Source organism: Acomys minous (assembly GCF_964271855.1).
Source record: "Acomys minous genome assembly, chromosome: 5".
NCBI classification, from domain to species: Eukaryota; Metazoa; Chordata; class Mammalia; order Rodentia; family Muridae; genus Acomys; species Acomys minous.
The window spans coordinates 25326227-25348066 of NC_140494.1; the positions used below are offsets into that span (position 1 = coordinate 25326227).

General features: G+C 43.2%; 1 protein-coding gene across 4 annotated transcripts in view; it reads left to right on the forward strand.

Annotated features, from left to right (window-relative positions):
* The window catches only part of EPC1 (enhancer of polycomb homolog 1), an 83227-nt gene extending 62322 nt beyond the window's left edge, over nt 1-20905 (forward strand). For all 4 annotated transcript variants that reach the window (XM_084781956.1, XM_084781955.1, XM_084781957.1 and 1 more), the window contains exons 3-14: nt 2076-2221; nt 3203-3409; nt 3896-4044; nt 5301-5460; nt 7226-7399; nt 7481-7570; nt 7657-7805; nt 8560-8912; nt 15533-15654; nt 16549-16690; nt 16801-17164; nt 19553-20905. In XM_084781956.1, the coding sequence (XP_084638082.1) occupies nt 2076-2221; nt 3203-3409; nt 3896-4044; nt 5301-5460; nt 7226-7399; nt 7481-7570; nt 7657-7805; nt 8560-8912; nt 15533-15654; nt 16549-16690; nt 16801-17164; nt 19553-19625 (2129 nt within the window). In that variant the 3' untranslated portion in view covers nt 19626-20905. The remainder of the gene's footprint in view (nt 1-2075; nt 2222-3202; nt 3410-3895; nt 4045-5300; nt 5461-7225; nt 7400-7480; nt 7571-7656; nt 7806-8559; nt 8913-15532; nt 15655-16548; nt 16691-16800; nt 17165-19552) is intronic.
* The last annotated feature ends 935 nt before the right edge of the window (nt 20906-21840 follow it).

The following is a 21840-nucleotide window of genomic DNA, read 5'->3' on the forward strand; positions in this document are numbered from 1 at the left end:
CTGAACGCTGGAATCACCAAGTTTGTGTGGCTGATGGAATTTCATTAGAGCAAGGCATGATAGGATACACCTGTAATCCCAACCCACACTGTGGAGGTAAAGGAGGGGCCAGCTGAACTGTCCAGTTGATCTGTGTTGGCACCATCAGAAGTCAGAGGGCCCTCAGGAATGGCACTGCACTCCCTGGTGACACGTGGAAGTCCCACTGTACTTCCCTAACAGCTTAAAGATGGTCTGCTTGTGTTCCGGCAGTGTGTTGAGTGCCTTTGATAAAAGATGATACCGGGCAAGCTGCTTTCTTTCTTATAGGTGGTTAAACTGTGTGATAGTGGTTTCTGGTGTGGTTTGCTGTAGAAGAAGCCACCCTTCCCAGTGGGGCTTTTTGGTGAGTGCTGTACAGATGAGATCCTTAGAAGGCAATGAACGCCACAGAAGGCAGGCAGAACGTCAGTTCCAGGCCAGCCTTCTTTAATAGAACGTGCTAGAGTGGCCAGTATGGTTTCTGATTTGTACTTCTGAAACAGCCATCACATCAGGCACACGTGAGTGATTAGCACTTGGACTAATGGGGGTGCCTGAAATTTACATTTTGCCTGATTAATATAAATTTATTCAAAATGGCAGGGGACAAACATAGATCTGGATTAATTTGGTTAGAAGCAGAGAGAATCAAATGCTTTCTTCCTCTGTCCCTCCATAAAAGGGTCTCCAAGAGTCTGCTTATGGTGCAGTGACAGAGAAAAAAAAAAACCCAATTGCTGCAAAGTCTGGGGTACAGAGATGCTAGCACGTAGAGACTGAAGTATAAACAACCACTTATCACTTCCACCACACCTTTAATTTTAAAAAGTCAATGAAGAAGATAAGGGTTAAAATAGCATATTGAACTCTGTAGATAAATATGGAGTCCTAAAGCAAGGATAACAGCTACTGGGCACAGCAGTGAGTGAACCCTTAGGTCACAAATGACTGGTTGTGGTGGAGGTTGTTTTCCTCCTATAAGTAATTTGCATAGTACTACAATACTGCAGTTGAATGTGGCACAGAAGGGACATGTTACCCTTAGAAAACCTGGAGGTACAAAGACAAGACAGACCAGTCTCTTCTTAAAGGGGCACACATGCTTACCAGCTAAAGTATTACATAGTACAAAAATGGCATGAAGAGAAGGAATGATTGGGCCCAGATTGTGTGAAGTTATGCACCATAGATTGATTTATGTAGAATGTTAGATATATTCATAGCCCCTCTTTGGTTGAGAGGCTTATTTCTGAAACGGAAGAGCTGAGGAACCACCTACTGGATGAGTGACAGGCAAAGGACTTTAAAGAAGCGATGTCAAGCTGGATTTTGAAAAGATTAAGTTGGCATTTGCCTGCTTTTAGCAGTGAAAAGGTGCTTAATGCAAAGGCCTGAAGTCAGACTATAACATGTCATGTGATGTGGAACTCAATATGCTACTGGGTCATAAATGTCGGCATCAGGGAGACTGGGTTTAAAAAAATGAGTAAGAATAAGGGCTCAATGTTATAGGCATTGGGTTTTCAGGGTTAGAAACCAATAACCCAAAGGAAAGAAAAACTTCTTAGAAGAGTTTTGATATCAGGGTACTTAGTTTCTTTAGTTTTATCCTCCTCGGTTTTTGTGAGATACTGAATGGGTTTTGATGCTGTAGAGTGGCAGTTCTTCCTGCATATGCAAGTAGCAGAGCACACGCCTCTGATACGGTGGCTGTGATTCTCTTGACTCGGACCGTGGAACTGTCACCAGTACTGGTAGTGGCATCCTTAATCTTATAGGAAAGTAGCTAAATGATTTATAAAACAGAACTTGAATATAAAAAGAGTGAGTTGGGAGTCCTGTTTGTTAATTTTTTTATGGCTTTTATCTACATTCAGTTTGTTTGGCTTTCAGTGTAGAAGACACAGCAGTAAGCCTAAAGTATGTGTGACTCCAAAGACAAAATGTAGCCACCTTCCTTTGCTAGAAAGCGCAGGCCTTGCTTCATGCAGCTGTCTGTGCAGCCTCTGCTGGTGGAGCACACAGTAAATGACCTCTTATGGTTCCTCTGTCAGCTTTTAGTTTGGACGCCGAGCAGCCTGACTATGATCTGGATTCTGAAGATGAAGTATTTGTGAATAAACTGAAGAAGAAAATGGATATCTGCCCATTACAGTTTGAGGAGATGATTGACCGTCTGGAAAAAGGCAGTGGTCAGCAGGTACAACTTCATTTCTGTATTATATTAAATGTAAATTCATAACATTGTGCGGAACAGTGCAGTACTGAGGAGGGCTGAGGCAGCAGACTCACATCTGCCTAATATTAACCTGTATAATTTTGAACAATATGCTTACATTTTTTTTGTGCCTTAGTTGGCCTAGCTGTATATATAGAAAAAAAAAGTGTAGGGACATGGTAACACACACCTTTAATCTCAGCACTTGGAAGGCAGAGGCAGGTGGGTAGATCTCTGAGTTAAAGGCCAGCCTGCTCTACATTGTAAGTTCCAGGCCAGCCAAGGCTACATAGTAAGACTGTCTTCTAAGCAAAAAACAAACAAACAAACAAAAAAACCTCCTCAACTTGCATTTGTTTGTTTGTTTGTTTGTTTTTGTTTTTTGTTTTTTCAAGACAGGGTTTCTCTGTGTAGCTTTGGTTGTCCTGGACTCGCTTTGTAGACCAGGCTGGCCTCGAACTCACAGCGATCCGCCTGCCTCTGCCTCCCGAGTGCTGGGATTAAAGGCGTGCGCCACCACGCCCGGCTTTCAACTTGCATTTGTATATTTGGTGAACAAGTAGAAAGTGGCTAATATCAAGTCCCAAAGTCATGAAATACAGCAACCTGTGTGACCTGTAAAATTAACTCGGGACTATTATAAAGACTAAATACACAGGGCTGGAGATGTGGCTCAGTTAGTACAGTACCTGCCTGGCGTGTATGTTGGGCTTGCTCCCCAATGCCACGTAAATCAAGTGTGGTGGTGTGCACCTGTCTTGACCCCAGTGCTTAGAAGTTAGCAGGAGGATCAGAAGTTCAAGGTCATCCGAAGCTATTCAGCAAGTTCAAGGTTAACGTGGGATGCAGGAGACACTGTTTCAGAAAGCATGCTGATTGTGTTTGCTAAATAAAGCAGTAATGAATGGTTTTGAGTCCTTGCATATGTGTTTTATGAAAGTGACGTAATGGTTTTTCATTTAGCCAGTCAGTCTGCAGGAAGCCAAACTACTACTAAAAGAAGATGATGAGTTAATTAGAGAAGTTTATGAATACTGGATTAAAAAGAGGAAAAACTGTCGAGGGCCATCACTTATCCCATCAGTAAAACAGGAAAAGCGAGATGGTTCTAGCACAAATGATCCTTATGTGGCTTTTAGAAGACGAACAGAAAAAATGCAAACTCGAAAAGTAAGTGAATTTTTTAATTTTTAAGAAAAAGTAGTTATTAATACCTTAATTTTGTGACTTAATTCTGTGCTTTCATATAACATTCCTTAAAATTATACCCGAGGGGTTGCCCAGTGATTCAGAGTGCTTACTTCTCTATCAGCGGACAATATGACAACTCCTGTACCTATATCAGGCAGCTCATAGACACTTGTAAGGAGACTCCTGCTTCAGAAGATCCAGTGCCCCTTCTGACCTGTGGGCACGGTGTGCACATGCATTTAAGATTTTTTTTTTTAATTACACTGAAGAAATATTAAAATAAGTTGACCTTTAGAGTTTTTATGGGGACCTTAATGCATATTAATATTGATTCACTAAAAAGTCAGGTATAGAATTGATATCTCGGTCTGTGTTCGCTTCCTGTGTACTTTAAACTGAAACTCTGCAATGGTCCAATAGCTGCACGTCAGATAGCTGTGGTAAGCAAGCACTTTATATTTCCAGAACCGGAAAAACGATGAAGCCTCGTATGAAAAAATGCTTAAGCTGCGCCGGGATCTCAGTCGAGCTGTGACTATCTTGGAAATGATAAAGAGACGGGAAAAGAGTAAACGGGAGCTGCTGCACCTAACACTGGAAATTATGGAAAAGAGGTGAAGCTCACCTTCTTAGTGTTAGGATTGAGGGCAGTGAAGTCTTGTGTGTTTCCTAATTATCTGTAATTACAGAAATATTTCCTTTAAGTAATAGAGACTGTGTGATGAAACTTTGTGAAATTTTGAACGCAATTCTGTCTTATTTTCTCAAAAAGTAGATAGGTTCACCAACATCTGGTGTTTTCTTTTGAAACATTCTTTTGTTCTTTTTGAGTTGTGTTTGTGGCTGTGTGAGGCAGAGTGACACTGTGTGTGTTGAATACTGGTTGTTTGGGGGGTTTTGTGGGTTGGGGTGAGGGTTAGTACTAGCGATGAAACCCAGGGCCTTGCACACTCTAGGCAAGCATTTTACTGAGCTAAACCCCAGTATGAGATGCACATAAATTTTAACACTCAAATGACCACTTGGAGAGGTAGAATGAAAGCTCCAGATCTCAGGGCCCTGTTTCTCAGATCCCACTTTCCTCCCCACATACACACATAAATCAATCAATCAATCAATCAATCAATCAATCATTTAAATTTCTTGTGGTTCTTTCAGGAAAAAAAAATAGTTTTGTAGCACAGACAGCCCTAATTGGCAGGATGTTCCTTGGTACTACTTGAGGCATTTCAGCCTTGGGGGGTGAGGGGCTCCCTCCCCCCAGTCACTGTGTGCCAAGATAAGGCTACAAGGCTCAGGATGTAGCTCCATCAGTAGAGAGCTTGTCTGTCAGGCATGCGACTCTGAATTTGAGCCCTGGCACCAGATGAGCCAGGTATCATGCCTCATGCCTATAGCACGCGGTAGAGATAGGACCAGGAGTTCAAGGTGAGGAAGAGGATGCTCTTTCAAAGGATCTGGATTGGAGTCCCAGCACCTATATGACATCTCCCAACCTTCTGCCAGTTTAGTTCCAGGAGATCCAGTCTTCTCTCCGGCCTCATGGTCAAGGCACACACGTGTGCAAAGTGCACATGCAGGCAGACCACCCATATGCATTCAAGGTCACCATTGAGTGCACAGCTCATTGCAAGCCAGCCTAGGTGGGAAGATACAAGGGACAGGGTAACAGCTGAGATGTAATTTAAATAAATTAATAAAATATATAAAAAAAGAAAGCCAGCCTAGGATACATGTCTCAGAAGAGAAGTAGCTCTTACGTGACGTTATCCCACCTACAACAGGAGGTGGCAGTAGACCATTGCACAGTGTTTATGGGAGCAGCTCATTATACTCTGTACAGCTGTAAGTTTCCTTTTTGTCATTGCAGGTATAATTTAGGTGACTACAGTGGAGAGATCATGTCTGAGGTAATGGCGCAGAGACAGCCAGTGAAGCCTGCTTACGCCATCCCCATCATCCCCATCTCTAACAGCAGTCAGTACAAACACCAGGACGTCATGGACGTGAAGGAGTTCAAAGTCAATAAGGTGATTAAAGCTTTTTAACAGCAGCATCTGGTAAACAGGGAAGATCATAAACTCTCCCGCAGGCTGTGCTGGACACCAGAGCAGCGAGCTTGTCATGACAATCTTCATTTCTACTTTTGCTTCCCTTCGAGGGAAGGCTTTGTTCTGTGTGATTAGAAAGGGTTTGCTGAGAGGGCTGTGAAATGTTGATGTGGTTGGTAGTGTGGAGGCGTGCAGAGAACGTGGAGTTCTGTTACACATCTGTGTGTGAGTGGGCAGAGTTGACCCAGGATCATGCTAACAGTTGGTGACATAGTGGTGCTGTAGAAGTGGAAGTAGTGTCACAAGTTAGCACTTGACTGGATGACCCACAATTTGTGAAGAATAAAATTAGGGGAAACCCAACGAGATTTCTTAAAAGGGCAGTCAGTGTGCCTTTTTGAAAAATGGGCCTCAGGAGGGAAAGTTTTTATATACATTTGACTTAGCGTGTTTCATTTAATTTAAATTTACTATTCCATTTCAGTTTAGGACGTAGCTTAATACTATTCATTTTGTCATTTCACCTGCTTTGTTTAACATTGTGTTTCTGCAGTTTTTTTAATTTGGTGACATAGACCTTCAAACTTGAATGTATAATTTATCATATCATTCGGAACAATGGTTTCTGCAGCCTAGACTTTTTCCCTGTCATTTAGAGCAATGCCAGAAACACTTCAAACACATTTAACTTAAAGTGTTGGGTGTTACTCAGATGAATGGAATTACTCATTTTGATAATCACAAATGGTACCTGCTAATCCTAGCACAGTCCAAGCCTAGCAGATCTCTGAGTTTGAGACAGCCTGGCCTACATAGTGAAACACTACCACCCATCCACCCACCCCTGCTCAAAAAATAAATAAAATAAAAAGTTAAAGGTCATGCTCTCCTGTGTGTGTGTGTGTGTGTGTGTGTGTGTGTGTGTGTGTGTGTGCGCGCGCGCGCGCGCGCGCGCATCCCTGACTGACCTGGACTCACTTTGCATACCAGGCAGTCCTTGAACTCACAGAGATCCACCTGCCTCTGCCTCCTGGATTGCTGGAATTAAATGCCTGCACCACCAAGCCTGGCTTCCAAAATATTACTTTATTCATATAATTTCTAGTATTACATATGCACAAAAAAATTTAATAGTTTTTTTTTCCTCTCACTTTAATATTGAAGTCTGTTGTCCACTGATCTGAAATGTGTGGCCTTACAGATCACTTCAGAAATCTTACTGTATTTAACTCCAATTCTAATTAAACCACATTATTTTCATTCGGTATGTTCCAGAAACATGAGCCATGCATGCACTTGCATCTTGTTTAACTTGAATTCCTCCAAATTAAGACAGTAATAATGGACTTGAACATTTTTTATTTTTTATTTTTTTCATTTAAACATCTTTGTTGTCAGGCTGGAGAACTAGGTGAGCAGTGAATAGCGGTCACTGCTGTGGCAAAGGGCCTGGGTTGAGTGGCCAGCACCTACATCAGATGGCTTATAGCTACCTATAATTCCAGCCCCAGAGATCTGATACCCTGTAGCTTTTGAAGGCACACATACATTTGAAAGGCCTTTTAAGCAAATGTTTTGTTTTGCAGAGAGCCTCTGATGGTGGGAGGGCCGCCAGAGAGGAAACCACGCCTTTCATAATAGTTTAAGCACTTGGCTCCCCAGCTAATAATTAACATTATTAACAGAAGCTACAAATTGTAGAGCATGGCTTCTGGCATGTAACTGATTCGTGTCTGTATTGCAGCAAGATAAGGCTGATCTTATTCGGCCGAAGAGAAAATATGAAAAGAAGCCCAAAGTCTTACCACCGTCTGCTGCCACTCCTCAGCAGCCGAGTCCTGCTGCACTGCCAGTCTTCAGTGCTAAAGACTTAAACCAGTACGACTTCCCCAGCTCAGATGATGAGCCTCTGTCCCAGGTAAACAGAAGACCAGCTCTCTGCATCCAGAAGAGGAATGTAGGAACCCACGTGTTTGACCTCTCCTTGCTTTATTTCAAGGTTTTGTCTGGCTCTTCAGAAGCTGAGGAAGAGAATGACCCTGACGGCCCTTTTGCTTTCCGTCGGAAAGCAGGCTGTCAGTACTATGCTGTAAGTGTCAGACTTTCTTTATTATCAATAAGTGACAAACAAACTAACCAAAAAAAATAATTTGGATCGTTTTTTTTTTTTTTTAGCCTCACTTAGACCAAACTGGCAACTGGCCCTGGACTAGCCCTAAAGATGGAGGCCTGGGAGATGTGCGGTATCGATACTGCTTAACAACGCTCACTGTACCCCAGAGGTGTCTTGGATTTGCACGAAGACGGGTTGGGCGCGGTGGAAGGTAACAACACACTTCTAACTTCCTTGCACCGCATGCTTTTAGACAGTGCAATCAGTGTTTACACTGAGGCCCTCCTTGTGAACAGACGGAGAGACTGCAGCTTACTGTGCTTATTAACTGGCTTCTCCACATGCGGCTTCGCCCACTGCGTAGTTCAGGTGGTCCTCACGTGGGTTCCTGTCTCCCCACACTGAGTTATCACAGGGCAGAGTCGTAAATGTGCACATGCACATTCAGGGTTGCTTCAGGAAACTACAAAACGGCCACTGAACGTTGAGGAAACCCACACCTTAACTCCTGCATAGACTGCTTAAGTTCTGTGCTCGTAGCCTCGGTTTCTCAGGGTACACCGTCGGGTCTGAAATAGAGTACCTCATGCACCGAGAGAAGGAACTGCAAGGCACACAATAGATTTTTGATTGAAAGACCATTTGAAAACAAAAAAAAAGAACTTTTATCCAACATTGAGATTTGAGACTAAAAGAACCAGAGCCAGCAAATTGGCTCAGTGAGAAGAGGCATTTGCCACCAAGGTGACATCCTGGAATCACATGGTAGGTAGCAGGAGAGGACGAACTCTTGAGAATTGTCCTCTGCATGCATGCTGTGTCATCCTGTGGCATGCACATGCAGAGTAAAAGCCAAATGCTGCTGTAGTTTTTAAATATTCAGCATACTTTCACTAAGCTTTGGGGTTCTCGTGGAAGAAAGGGGAAGTGCTTGATGTAATCTCTACTGTCTGCTCCTTGTGCAGGGTCTTGCTGGACAGAGCCCATTCAGACTACGACAGTGTGTTTCACCACCTGGATTTGGACATGCTTTCCTCACCACAACCTTCTCCAGTCAATCAGTTTGCCAATACCTCAGAAACCAATACCTCGGACAGATCTTCCTCTAAAGACCTCAGTCAGATACTAGTCGATATCAAATCATGTAGATGGCGGCACTTTAGGCCTCGGACACCATCTCTACATGACAGTGATAGTGATGAACTCTGCAGTAGGAAATTACATAGGAGTATAAATCGAACAGGAACAGCACAGCCTGGGACCCACACATGCAGTACCTCCACGCAGAGTAAAAGTAGCAGTGGCTCGGCACACTGTGGTACGTTCATTTGTAACCGCCGTTGCTGTACCAGGGTGGGGTCATCCATCTTGTTGAGGATGGGGTGTGTTATACCCACGGTTAGATGCCTTAAGAATTTTTTTGAATTCTGCTTAATGGTATTTTTGCCGTGTGAGTTTGTGTGTATGTTTTCCTTAACCACACCCAAAAAGAGATGATATGTTACTATGTATTTAATTTTTTACCTTGAGGCAGCCCATGAACCACAAGACTCAAAAGTTTAATTTGTAAGGAATAAGAAAATAAAACGGACCCAAGTTGTTAGTGGTATGTTGAACACCTAATCTGGTCTGCGTAAATTTAGAGGTCAGTACTTACACATAAAATGCATGCTGGTGCCAGGCATGGCGGCACACGCCTTTAATCCCAGCACTCAAAGGCAGAAGCAGGTGGATCGCTATGAGTTCGAGGCCAGCCTGGTCTACAAAATCGAGTCCAGGACAGTCAAGGCTACACAGAGAGACCCTGTCTCAAAAAACCTAAATAAATAAATAAATAAATAAATAAATAAATAAATAAAATGTATGCTGACAAAGTCATTCAGAATAAATACAAGGGAAACTGAAATTTTAATATTTTGGAAACATTTTTAGATAATAGCTACTTTATTGTGCGATGTGACTAAAATGGCTGAAAATAGTACATTACCCTTTGACTTTCTTTTTTAAATCATTCGAGTTCACACTATCAGGGTTGTCTGCATTATAAAAACTCATTTCGAGGATGGCTCAGCTGGTAAATGCGCTCGGCACCAGGCCGCAGCTTGCCCGGGACAGGATGCACAGGCACCCCCTCTACACTCCATACCCGTGGGTGGGCACACAGATGCACAAACACAATAACATTAAATGAATTTGGGGGTTTGGGGAGTTTCTTGTTTTGTTTTGTTTTTTGAGATAAGGTTTCACTGTATAGTTCTAGCTGTCTTGAAACTGCATTTTAGACCAGGCTGGCCTCAAACTCACAGAGATCTTCCTGGCTCTGCCTCCTGAGTGCTGGGATTAAAGGCATGTGCCACCACGGCTGGCTTATGTTTAAAATACTTTCTTTTTTTTTTAAGATTTATTTATTTATTATTATGTATACAGTGCTCTGCCTGCATGTACATCTGCAGGTCATAACGGGGCATCAGATCACAAAATAGATGGTTGCAAGCCGCCATGTGGTTTCTGGGAATTGAACGCAAGACCTCTGAAAGAGCAGCCAGTGCTCTTAACCGCTAAGCCATCTCTCCAGCTCTTAAAATACTTTTAAAATCATGTCGTTAAAGCTCTTTTAGGGTGATTTTTAATACAGATTTTTAAAAAGAGGATTACTTCCCTAATTATCTATTTAGGTTACAATTAAAGTATTTTGTAAGCATGAGAATTTGCTGTCATCTTCAAAGGCCTTCAGAAAATGCACCATAAACTAATTTGAGAGTGAGAGAGACTGATATTGAGTGAGATTCTGTGAATCTGACCAAACTTCAGAATCAATTGGAAAATTTGTAGTTTGTAGGGCTTAACTGATTGTAAATTCCACTAATTTTAGTGCCTTTTTCTGCCATGTATAGTCCTTAACAGCTTAAATAATCACAAATGTGGGAATTTAATAGTATAAACTCATCATAGGTTCCCAAAAATATTCTTAAGATGTATACATTTTTTGAGACTTTATGGAGAAAATAAGCATGTTATCAACCCATATTGTGTCACTCCCAAAGTGGAGACACTGATGTGCATGGCAGACCTCCAGATTCCGTTACTGTCATTTTATGTCATGTGGTGTGCTGGTGAGACTTACATGGACGTGTCTGTGTCAGTTGAGAACTTTCCTGATTTGTTTCTCAGACATCATTAGTAAACATTAGCAGAAGTCAGCTGACAGACCTTTTGTGCTTATGTACCTTCCCTTCCTAACCACTGTTTGACAACAGGCCTTTTTAAAATGCCATGTTTATTTTCCTGCATACCTAGAGCATAAATGCCAACAGCCACCACACGGTGACTCTGCTTTCAAGCTTGTGCATATTCATGAGATTGATGCTCTCTCTGTGGCTATGTAAATTATGTCATGTGTACATTTAACATAAGTGAGGCCAGCTAAACAGCTCCTGAAGACAAAAAAGGAAAATGTAGCTGTTTACGTGTTCCATGAGAGTCGAAGCACACTTCTAAAAGAACAAATCCTCCAGAGGCAGCCAAGGTCTGTGAGGGTCTCGTGAATGTCCCTCCACATCCTCTCCAAAAGCAAGTGCAGCTACAGTTTAGCTGTGCTGATCCGCAGTCCCTGAATACTTACCTGCAGCTTAGGCCAAACACCTGGCTTCAAATTTAGCCACTTTTTGATTGTGCGGTTACTGATTCAGATAATAGAAATTGATACTTACAGTGATGCACAGCACCCAGCAGGCTCCTTTCCTACATTCATGAACAGAAAATTCCAAATGAGGGTACCAGGAGTCCCCTAGTTCCCTTGAGGAGTGCCCAGCTGATAGCTTGTTCTCACTGCCCCAGGTCCTTTTTGCTTGCCCTCCAATCTTGGCCATCTCAGCCTGTGCAACCATAGAGGGTGTCCTGAGTAGAGTGTTGGGTAACCGTCAGGGAGCTGTCAGTGGATGCTGCATCCTCTTTGCTGTGTGTAACAGAAGAGCGAACTTGGAAAGACTTAGTGATAGGGATTTTAAATTTCTAGGGCTCAATCTACTTAGGGATAAGTTGTTCCTTTTAATGATCATTTGGACTGTCTCCACATAGTTTTCTAGGCTTTTATTAGTCTACTAGCTCCTTTTCAGTGTATGCTCGTTAGTTAAGCATCTGTTTTGTACATTTGAAAGTGGATGGATATCAAATTACCATAGATAGATGAGACTCTATTACAAGGTAAAGGCTACTTACTGCCCAGCCTGCCGTCCCTAGAACCCACATGATGGAAGGAGGGAATCAATTCCCACAAGTTATTCTTTCTCTTCCTGGTACACACATGCACACGCTCTCTGTCTCAGAGAGCAAGAGAGACACAAGCATACGCGCAGACAAGATAGGAGAAAGGGGGTATGAGTGAGTGTGTAGGTGATTCAGAAAGCCTAAAACTCCTACCACAATGATGTGCCTAGTACTTAAAGTCATAACTTGCAATGAAATTGGAATCAGCATCACTGTAAGTTGTTTTTCTAAGCTCACACCATCTGTAACAATCTGCTTTACTTTCATGAAGAACAACTGTGGTTAGAATTAGTGTGCTTGGCTTAATCTGTGCATAGGAAGGACTGTAGCCTTACGCACCGGTTATTGTTACATTTGTAAGTCTGTGGGTCCCTGAGCTTTATTCGGAGACTTTCTAATCTAGAGTCTTTTCTGGAAGGCAACTTGTCCCATGGCACCTGCATGAGGTGCAGCTAGCTGTATGTAAACATTGCAAGGGCAGTCACGGCCAGAGTAGCACGGAGCTAATGGAATGTCACATTGAAGTCACAGCCAGGCACACCTAGATCTGACACAGCTTGCCATCAATTGAATTGCAACACACCTTGGTTTTCAAGTTGGGTTTTGTGGTAGCTGATAAGGGCTTGGGAACCCCTTTGGTTTCAGTTCCTTAAAAGAGGGATCCTACTGTAGTGACTAAACCATTTCTCTTTACAGTTATCCTGCGAGGGTTGGTTGGTTTGTTGGGTGCTTGGGGATTGGATCTAGGGTCTCCTGTGCGCTGGGAAAATGTTCTGCTACTGAGCCGATATCCCCAGCTTTTGTTTTAATTACTTGTGATACTGCCCATTAGAATAAGAAACTTCTGATTCGAGGGTGTATTTTAAAACAAATTTGTGGCTTTTGTTTGTTTTTAATGAGGTACAAATGCCTTTAACCTAGACTGCATTTTGAGACAGTTCATTTCCTGCTGCTGTCTGTGTCCCTTCCCACCCGGACCTCAGTGAGTAGCTCAGCGAGTTTGCTGCAGCAGCTACAGCGCTGTGCCTGTGGGGCCTTAGACCTGGATAAGAACATAAAATCCAGTTCACACTTTGTTTGTTTTTTTTCGAAACAGGGTTTCTCTATGTAGCCCTGGCTGTGCTGAACTCACTTTCTAGACCAGGCTGGCCTCGAACTCACAGGGGTCCACCTGCTTCTGCCTCCCAAGTGCTGGGATTAAAGTCATGCGCCACCACGCCCAGCTCAATTCACACTTTAGTTATCCGCAGTTAACCACCTTATCTTCATACAAATTCACATCCTTTTGGATTGGAATTTTTTTTCTGAGAGGGAGCCAGGAGGACATTGGCAGTACCTAGTTTAATCCTTGTCACATTTAAATGGAGACACTGACCCACAAAAAGCAGCACACACTGTGGAAGACTGTGATGGGCTTCACCACTCCACTGCCAGCCTGTCTGCTGCTCTGTCAATTACACATCATTTACCAGAAACATCCAGACCAAATTCTACAACTGGACTCTAAACAGAATAGCATCATCAAGGAGGCAGTGAGCTGCAGTGCGGAGTTACTGGCTGTGGCTCACGCCTTGTACCCTTCTCTGTGCACCTGCGTTGACGGGACACAGATAATTAAACATGAGGTTGAGCCATCCGCAGCAACTGGGGGAAGGACTTGATTTAACTAAGGCAAAGTATTTGAAAGCTGATTCCAAGTTGAGTCCCAGTTAATTATCACTAAGTGTTTAACTAAAACATCATCAAAGATACACCAAAGACTCTGCAGGTAAAGGCATTGCTGTCTATGAGCATCCTGTTTGCTTTTACTCGTGGAAGGGGCCTTGAGTAAATGCTGAGTTATTATTTTTCTAAGTGTGTAATGACCTGGCCTTCTAGAAATACTTTTTTTTTTTAAAATTACTGAATATTCCCTACTGAAAAAGTAAAGGCTAAGGCAGCACACTTGCTTCTTAGGACGTTGAAGTATAACTTTCAAACACATTGGTAAAAAATATCTGATAATTAAAGTATCAGATTAAATTATAAAAAATATATAAGTTAAGTATCTTAAAGCTTAAGCAGCTGTTTTTATGGAAATAATTATTATGCCAACTATGAACCTCCTTTCTGGGAAGCCTTTGTTTTTGTAGGTTTTTCATGGTTTTGTCCCCTCTCACTTCTGTTACATGTCCTGTGTTCATGACAGGAAATTACATTTGTCAGTATTTAGGGAACATCCTCATGTTAGTAAGTCTCCCTATGAGTTTGATTACAAATGGTAGGAAAAACTTGCTATGAGTGAGATACCAATTAAATGGAGCTATGACACACAAAATAAGAGAATCCGTAGGAGTATTTTCCAATGAGGAAGTACTTCTTTGCCCATATGGCCCATGAACATAATTCCTTTCAGGACTGTGTACAGATGCTTGTAGACGAACAGGGCTTTCTTGAGTATGGCCCATGGTTTCTGAGTGCATTAAGAACATGGTACAAGTGTTACCTATTGTTGTCTGCTGGGACCAGGCACAACCAGGATCCTGGAGAGTAGTAAAGGTTCCTCCTCTCCAGATATTTTTCTGGTGAAAATCAGAAAACAGATGATGGTATTCCAACTGAAATAATAATTCATAACAGATTGGGTGGGCATGTTTGAAAATGGTGGACTTGAGCCCAAGGGACTTGGATAAGCAATAGGTGCCCTGGTACCTGGGGATATGTGTGAAACTGTTTTTTGGGTTTTGTTTTGTTTTGTTTTGTTTTTTTGTTTTGTTTTTGTTTTTAACTTTCAGTAACTCCTACTCAGACAAAAATGGTTTCTTTATGAAGCCTTTGCAGTCAGGTGTTTGTGATGTCATTTGTTTTCTCTCCTCTCTCCCCCTCCCCCCCTTTTTTTTTAAACTGGCAAAAGGAAAAGAATAAAGAAACAGGTTTCCTTTTTAAAGTTGCACACACTTTGGGGGTAATAAATGAACATTTTTTTGTTTGTCTTTTTTAGACCTGAGCTCTCCATAGACACACATAAGTAGCATAACACAGTGTCTTTCCTCAGACCTCACTGTGTACAGTAATCAGCATAACTCCGTTCTTATTGACTGGATTTTGTCCAGGTGGGTTAACTGGGTGGGGAAAACTCATTAACCGTAACGTTGGAGCTTCTTTTTCTTCCTGTTAAACTTGAAAGATGAGTTCTCTTGTTTAAGTAATAAACTATCAGATTTACCCTTTATGTAGAGGAAAGCTTTGTAATGACTAAAATAAGGAGCTCTGTAGACTTAGTGTTTGTACACGGGAAGGCCCGGGCCTTGCCATGGCGAGCTGGACAAATGAGGACCGGACACTGGTTTCCAGGGTCCCCTCAGCTCAGTGCAGAGTGCATCTCCAAGCCTGTGGACTGAGAGGCCAAGAGCACTTTGTGTGCTGTCCAGCACAGTGTCACAGCTTTAGAAAGTCATAGTGTCCTATGTTCAATTCGGGAAGTTTCATTTTCTTGTTTTCTCTAAGTTGAAGTCACTTTTGTTAAATGTGGCCGAAAATGCTGTGGTTTTCCTCCAGAGGTGGTCTCTAGCAGGATCATGTCTGTCCAAAGGCTTCAACTTTGCACAAAGTCATCTTTTGCTTATGCTAGGTTTTTTACTGTTGTACGGTGTCCGCACATCTTTGTGAATGGTCTCCTTGTTCTATGTCCAGCATTTACAGCCGAACAATACCAGCAGCACCAGCAGCAACTGGCACTCATGCAGCAGCAGCAGCTTGCGCAAACGCAACAGCAGCAGCAAGCAAATAGTAACTCGGCCACCGCCGCGCCACAGGTGAGGGCTCGTGTGTCTTATGATTATCCCTCATTGCTTCCCGCCAGAGTGCATCGCTAATTACCAGGTGCTATCATAGAGCCTGGCACCTAACCAGCAGGAAAGTGGCTTCGGCCTGAATATACAGGGTTTAGAAAGAGCATTCCAGGTGAGTGTGGACGCTGTTCCCTCTGCTGCCTGTTGTACAGAGTAACCTAAGCATGTAGTTCCCTTAGCTGTAGAGTTGCTGCGCTCTGACCCCTGGTCTGTCCCCAGTGTAGAGCCCCATGCCGCTGGCACTCCAGTTCAGAATTAAACCAAAACAACCTGTTTCTGTTCTTAAAGCAAGGGAAATATTTGCCGTATAGATAACTTTGGGGCTAAAGGGCTGAGAATTGAGTCTTCTAAGCATCCTAAAGGAAATTTCATTTTTGAAGATTCAAGAGGTCTTTTAATTAAATTATGATATATCTTATTTCCTTTTTCTTTTATTAAGGAATGTTTGTCTTACTACTCAAAGATGCCTTTGGGTGTGTAGTGGGTGGGTGTGAGCATCGAGGGTGGGAAGGGGGAAGAGAGAGACTAGGTATGTAGAAGTTAAATGAAAGACACTTACATATTTGCTTTAATAGATTTGTCCAGCAGTGAACTATTTCTAACCTTTCAACTGGAACTTTTTGATGTTGTTGCATTCTGTACTATAGGCTTATTTTGATATTGCTCTGTATATCTTCTGCATTATCATAGGAAGATCAAAATGTATAAATCTTTAAGTTAGTTAACTTTTCAACCTGATGCCTATGAGACAGACTGAGCTTTCAGTGGTTTGCTACTTAGGCTGTTGAGGCCGATGCTGGTATACCTGTATACCAAAGCCGTTGCGCTGATGGCTTTTCTTCTGTGCTTTCCTTTCAGGGTTTTGTTTCTAAGACTCTGGATTCTGCTAGTGCACAATTTGCTGCTTCTGCTTTGATGACATCAGAACAGCTGATGGGATTCAAGATGAAGGATGATGTGGTGCTCGGGATTGGGGTGAATGGCGTCCTTCCAGCCTCAGGTGAGGGCAGACACCTGCACAGCCCGCTTGTTGTGCGTGCATACATATCTGTACACATGGTGGTACGGCCACGAAACACACAGTGTTGATGTTCTTTCTTCTCTCCCCAGGAGTATACAAGGGCTTACACCTCAGCAGCACGACACCAACAGCGCTTGTGCACACGAGTCCAGCGACAGCAGGTTCAGCTTTGCTACAGCCTTCAAGTACTACACAGACTGCAGGTTCCCACAGTGCGCTGAGTCATCAAGTAACTGCTGCCAATGCTGCAACAACTCAGGTTCTGTTTGGGAACAACATTCGATTAACTGTACCTTCATCAGTCCCCTCTGTAAACTCTATCGCCCCAATAAATGCACGACATATACCTAGGACTTTAAGTGCTGTTCCGTCATCTGCCTTAAAGCTGGCTGCCGCAGCAAACTGTCAAGTCTCCAAGGTCCCCTCATCGTCCTCTGTAGACTCAGCTCCACGGTGAGTAGTTAGCTATTCTGACCTTGAAATGTTTGGATGTCAAGTACCTACCTACCTTCAGCCTTCTCAAGTGTCTGTCCTCCTGAGCTTTTTCTTCTTTTCCTTCTATGTATTGAAAATAGATAAGAACCCTCGTGAATCCAAGAATTGAGCAGAAGGATGTTGAACTCAGTGTTTGTTAAGTTCAGTTCTGTCTTGAGAATGAGTCAGTGCACTCACTGAGGGAGTCAAGGTTGCTTCTGTGATATGGGTGTGCCTGCCTGCCTGCCTGTCTACCTATCTTATCTATCTATCTATCTATCTATCTATCTATCTATCTATCTATCATCTATCTATTATCTATCTATCTACCTACCTACCTACCTACCCATCTATCTACCTACCTATCTACCTACCTATCTCTGTCTCTATCGCTCTGTAACTTAGGACGCTGTCACTCTTCTCCAGCTCCAGGTGGAGGGAGCTCTGTGACTTACTGTGGGAGTAGAATTGGTGAACATTCCTTCGCTAAGCTTCTAGTTACGCTTAATAGTGGAAATGATGTCCAGGCCTGGTAACATTTGATCAAGCCATTGTTTTCTCGCTCACCTGGAATTTCAATGAATAGTTTAGCATTTTTGTTAAGGCTCTATTTTAACTATAATTAATGGTTAATTTAACTCTGTGTTAATTATAATTAAAATTTTGTTACTATAAAGTACTAAGAGAAAAAGAAACAAAGACCTGCATTATTCAGATTAGCAAGAAATAAGCTTAAAGTATGGAAGCAAGTGTTAAAATAGTACAGGCAGTAGATGGGAGCATTCTAGGTTGATATTAAAGCATCAGATATTGTCCAGTCTACCAGGTGAGGAAAGGGGGCATCAGAAGTTGGAGTGGGCAGAGCAGAGACAGGAGTTGGGAGATTGTGTTTAGTGGTTAACAAGTAGCTCGGGTTTCCTCGGCGCTCAGAAGCCCAGCAGAAACAGGAGAGCGGGCAGGCCTCACAGGCGGCTTGTGTTAGACCAACATCAAGACTTCTTGAGCCAAGAGTGGTTGGAGAAGAGCAGCTTTTAGTAGCTTATTGGTAGCCTTTACTTTGCACACCCACGGGTCCCTGTCTGCATGTATCTGCTCAGTACTAGTAATGTATGGGTGGTCTGTTCTCGGCTGGTCAGTGGGCTGTCCTTTCCCTCTTCCACCACCACCAATCATGTCTTCATTGCTGTACAACTGTACAGATACAGGAACGTTTATAGTATGTGGACTTCTCACAGCCCTGTATCTAAAGCAGGAAACAGATTCCACAAGCCAGTGGACTTTACAGGGGTGCCTCTAGAACCCAGTGCTCTGATTACTAGTCCTGTGTCTGTCTCATTTAGTGACCTTCGGTAGGACCCAGATTTAAAGTCCTGACATAATGGACTTGCCATCGAGCCTGACAACCTGAGTGATTCCATTGTATCCACTTGGGGAAGAAGAAAACCAAATTCTGCAAGTTGTCCTCTGACATACACAACATGATTATATAAAGGTTTAAAAAGGGGTTCAGGGCCTGGGAAGATGACTCAGTGCTTGCCAACACAGCATGAACAGCTGAGTTCACATCCTTAGAACCCACATGTAGGTTAGGCTAGGGCAGTGGGCGTGGTGACACACCCCTGTAATCCCAGTACTCTGGGAAACAGAGGCAGGCAGATCTCTGTGAGTTCCAGGATAGCCTGGTCTACAAAGGACAGCTAAGGCTACATGGAGAAACCCTGTCTCAAAAAGCAAAAATAAATGAGTAAATGAAACAGCAGCAGTAGCAGCTGCATGCAGTGTTGAGTAGTGTATCCCCTATGTTGTCGGGGATGGGATAGGCAGGTCCCTAAAGTTCCTCACCAGCACAGCCAACGCTGTGCTCTGCAGGTTAGTGAGAAACCCTATTTCAAAACATAAGGTGAGGAGTGATAGAGCAAAGGTGCCGTCATCCACCTCTGGCCTCCGGGAGCACACATGCACACATCAAAACAATGATAAAAGAAGGGTCCTGGGCCACCAGAAGTCATGAGCACACATGTACGCGCACATACACACTAAGCACATAAATAAATTTAAGAAGAAAAGGTGGGTGTGGAAGACAGCTGTACCGTTCAGAGCTCGGGAAGTTGGGATATTTAAGTGAGTGGGTGGTCTCAGGGTCACTTGATCTTGGCAGTACAGTTGGCATGGGATTGACTGTTGACAGCTAATTGGCCCGATTTCTGCTTGCCTGTTTTTCATAAATATAAAAATGTATACTCATCTTTGTTCCATTGCCCCATACGTCAGGTTTCTTCCCATCGTCACGGTAACTAAGGCTTTAAGGAAAGCCGACTTGCTTGGTCTGTTTAAGACGGTTCAGTAACTGAGCTCTTGTCCCAACAGGGAAAATCATGAGTCAGAAAAGCCAGCACTGAACAACATAGCAGACAACACAGTAGCAATGGAGGTGACGTAGCTTCCTGGGATCAGGACTGCAACCTGGGGACATGGTCAGGTGCTATGCATCAGAGGCGTCGGAACGCAGGGGAGGATGGAGTGCACACATGCGTTTCCATGGCAGCTGTGGGGACTCGGCAGCACTGCGCATCTCTCATGCTTCAACTTTTCTTTTCTTATTGTTAATAGGAAAAAAATCAACATCTGTAAATTAAGAATACAGCAATTATCTGTATAGTACTGCATATTTGTAATACCCTTGTATATATGTTACTTGAATACAGAACTGTTCATTTGTGATGCTTTGCACTTGGGGGCGGGGGGTGGGGGGGAATAACTGCAACAAGAGTGTGAGCTGTGAGATTGTGTAGCTGGTGTCATCACATCATGTGCATGGTGCGGAACCTGCTGTCTCTATTTATTGTGCCGTGTTTACAGGTTTTGTACACTGTACCCTCATTGGTTCCTGTGCTGTAGTAAATGTGTTAGGTAGCTGTGGACTCCTTGGTATTTTGTAAATGGTATAACATAACTTGGTTCCCTCTGGGTCCTTGAGTTTTCTGTGTATCATGTGAAAAAAAAATGGTGACATACATACAGAATTTTACAAAAAAAAAAAAAGGCATCAGTTTTTTAAAACGGGGAATGTGCTGTTCAGTGGGGATCTCCCTGGTCTACTAGCATTAGGACGCGCAACAAGCTGAAATGAAGTCTCTTGAGTCCTCCCGTCCCCGCCCGCCTGTAAGTCTGGGCGGCCCTGGTACTTAAAGCACTAATGTTATGTTGCTGCCCTGCAAACAGCCCAGTCGTCCCATTTCCTTCCACACCAAAAAGTGTTAAATCAAGTACGCAAATGGAGTCCTTACAACTGGAGTTTATGTTGTCTTGCCCTTTTTTTAGCACAAAAAGATGTACTTTTTTATTGTGGAATCGTTTAAAGACTTCATTCTTTACTTGTTCTTACAGAAAGGCTATAGGGGAGAAGAATGCGGTAATTGCTGTCCGTGTATCGTCATTCCGGTTTGTAAAACAGCCAGCCAGCTTTTTTCCTTTTAAGATTCTCCAGAAGGCTGCGAGGCCAGAACCACAAATATCGGGTGCCTTCCTTTGGAAATATTTGACCTCTCTTCTGTGAAGAGAACGGTACTTAGCAGACTACTACTAGTGCTTTGTCAGTGCCGAAGTCTGAATGCCCAGTCCAATGGCATACGTTATCCTTAAGGTTTTTAATCCCACCTGGAAACATTGTGATAGAATTCTCACAAAATAAACCCAGGGCATTACATGTTGACAAACTAACACACAGTGGTCTTTGCCTTTTATTTTCAACCCCAGAACTTTGTGTGACTTTGTGTAATTTCAATAAGGAGTCTTGGTTAGAGTCGGGGAGTGGGGGTTGGAGGGCTACATGTTTTCAGTGATTATTTTAGTATGACTATGCCTACAACAGTGAAAGAAAGCCCTGCCCCTGGTTGATAATTTCATGGAGGTGAGAGAATAAATAAGATCTAAAATGTATAATGCTTAATGGGGAAAAGCAAAAAGGCAAGGCCATGAGCAAGCATAGAGAGCCAAGGGTGCTCACGGTGTCAGACTGGGCCAGAGAAGACATCTGTCCGGAAAACAGCAGCAGTGTGTGCCACCGCAGGGCACGGTGGTGACAGAGCAAGGAGCAGAAGACTGAGTCCCACTCAGGTGATGCCCAGTGATCCAGGGGGTAATGGGAAGTGGTTGGGTCTGCTTCTGTTTTAGAGGGACCTGTTAAAAGTTGCTTACTAGCTGGGCATGGTGGCACATGCCTTTAATCTTACAGAGGCAGGTGGATCGCTTGAATTAGAGGACGGCCGGGTCTACAGTGAGTTCTAGGATAGCCAGGGCTATGTAGATAGACCCTGTTTTAAAAAAAAAAAAAAAAATTTAATGAGTCTGTTCAGTAAGTCACGTGAGAAGAAAGAGTTAAGAATGACTTCAAAGGGGCAGTGAGAGTTGACTCCTAGCACTCCTGTAAAAGCTAGGTGGTGGGTGACACACCTGTCATCCCTCCCAGAGCTTAAGGGAGGTAGGGAGAGGGAGTGGTACAGCTGCTGGGCTCACTGGTCAGCTAGAACAGCTTGCCCTGGAAACTGCAAGCAGTGAGAGACTGAAAAAGCAAGGTGAGCCCCTTGTGAAGAGCACTACCCAAGGGAGCCCTCGGCCCCCACGTGGGCATACAGACACAACTTAGTTCAAGGTGT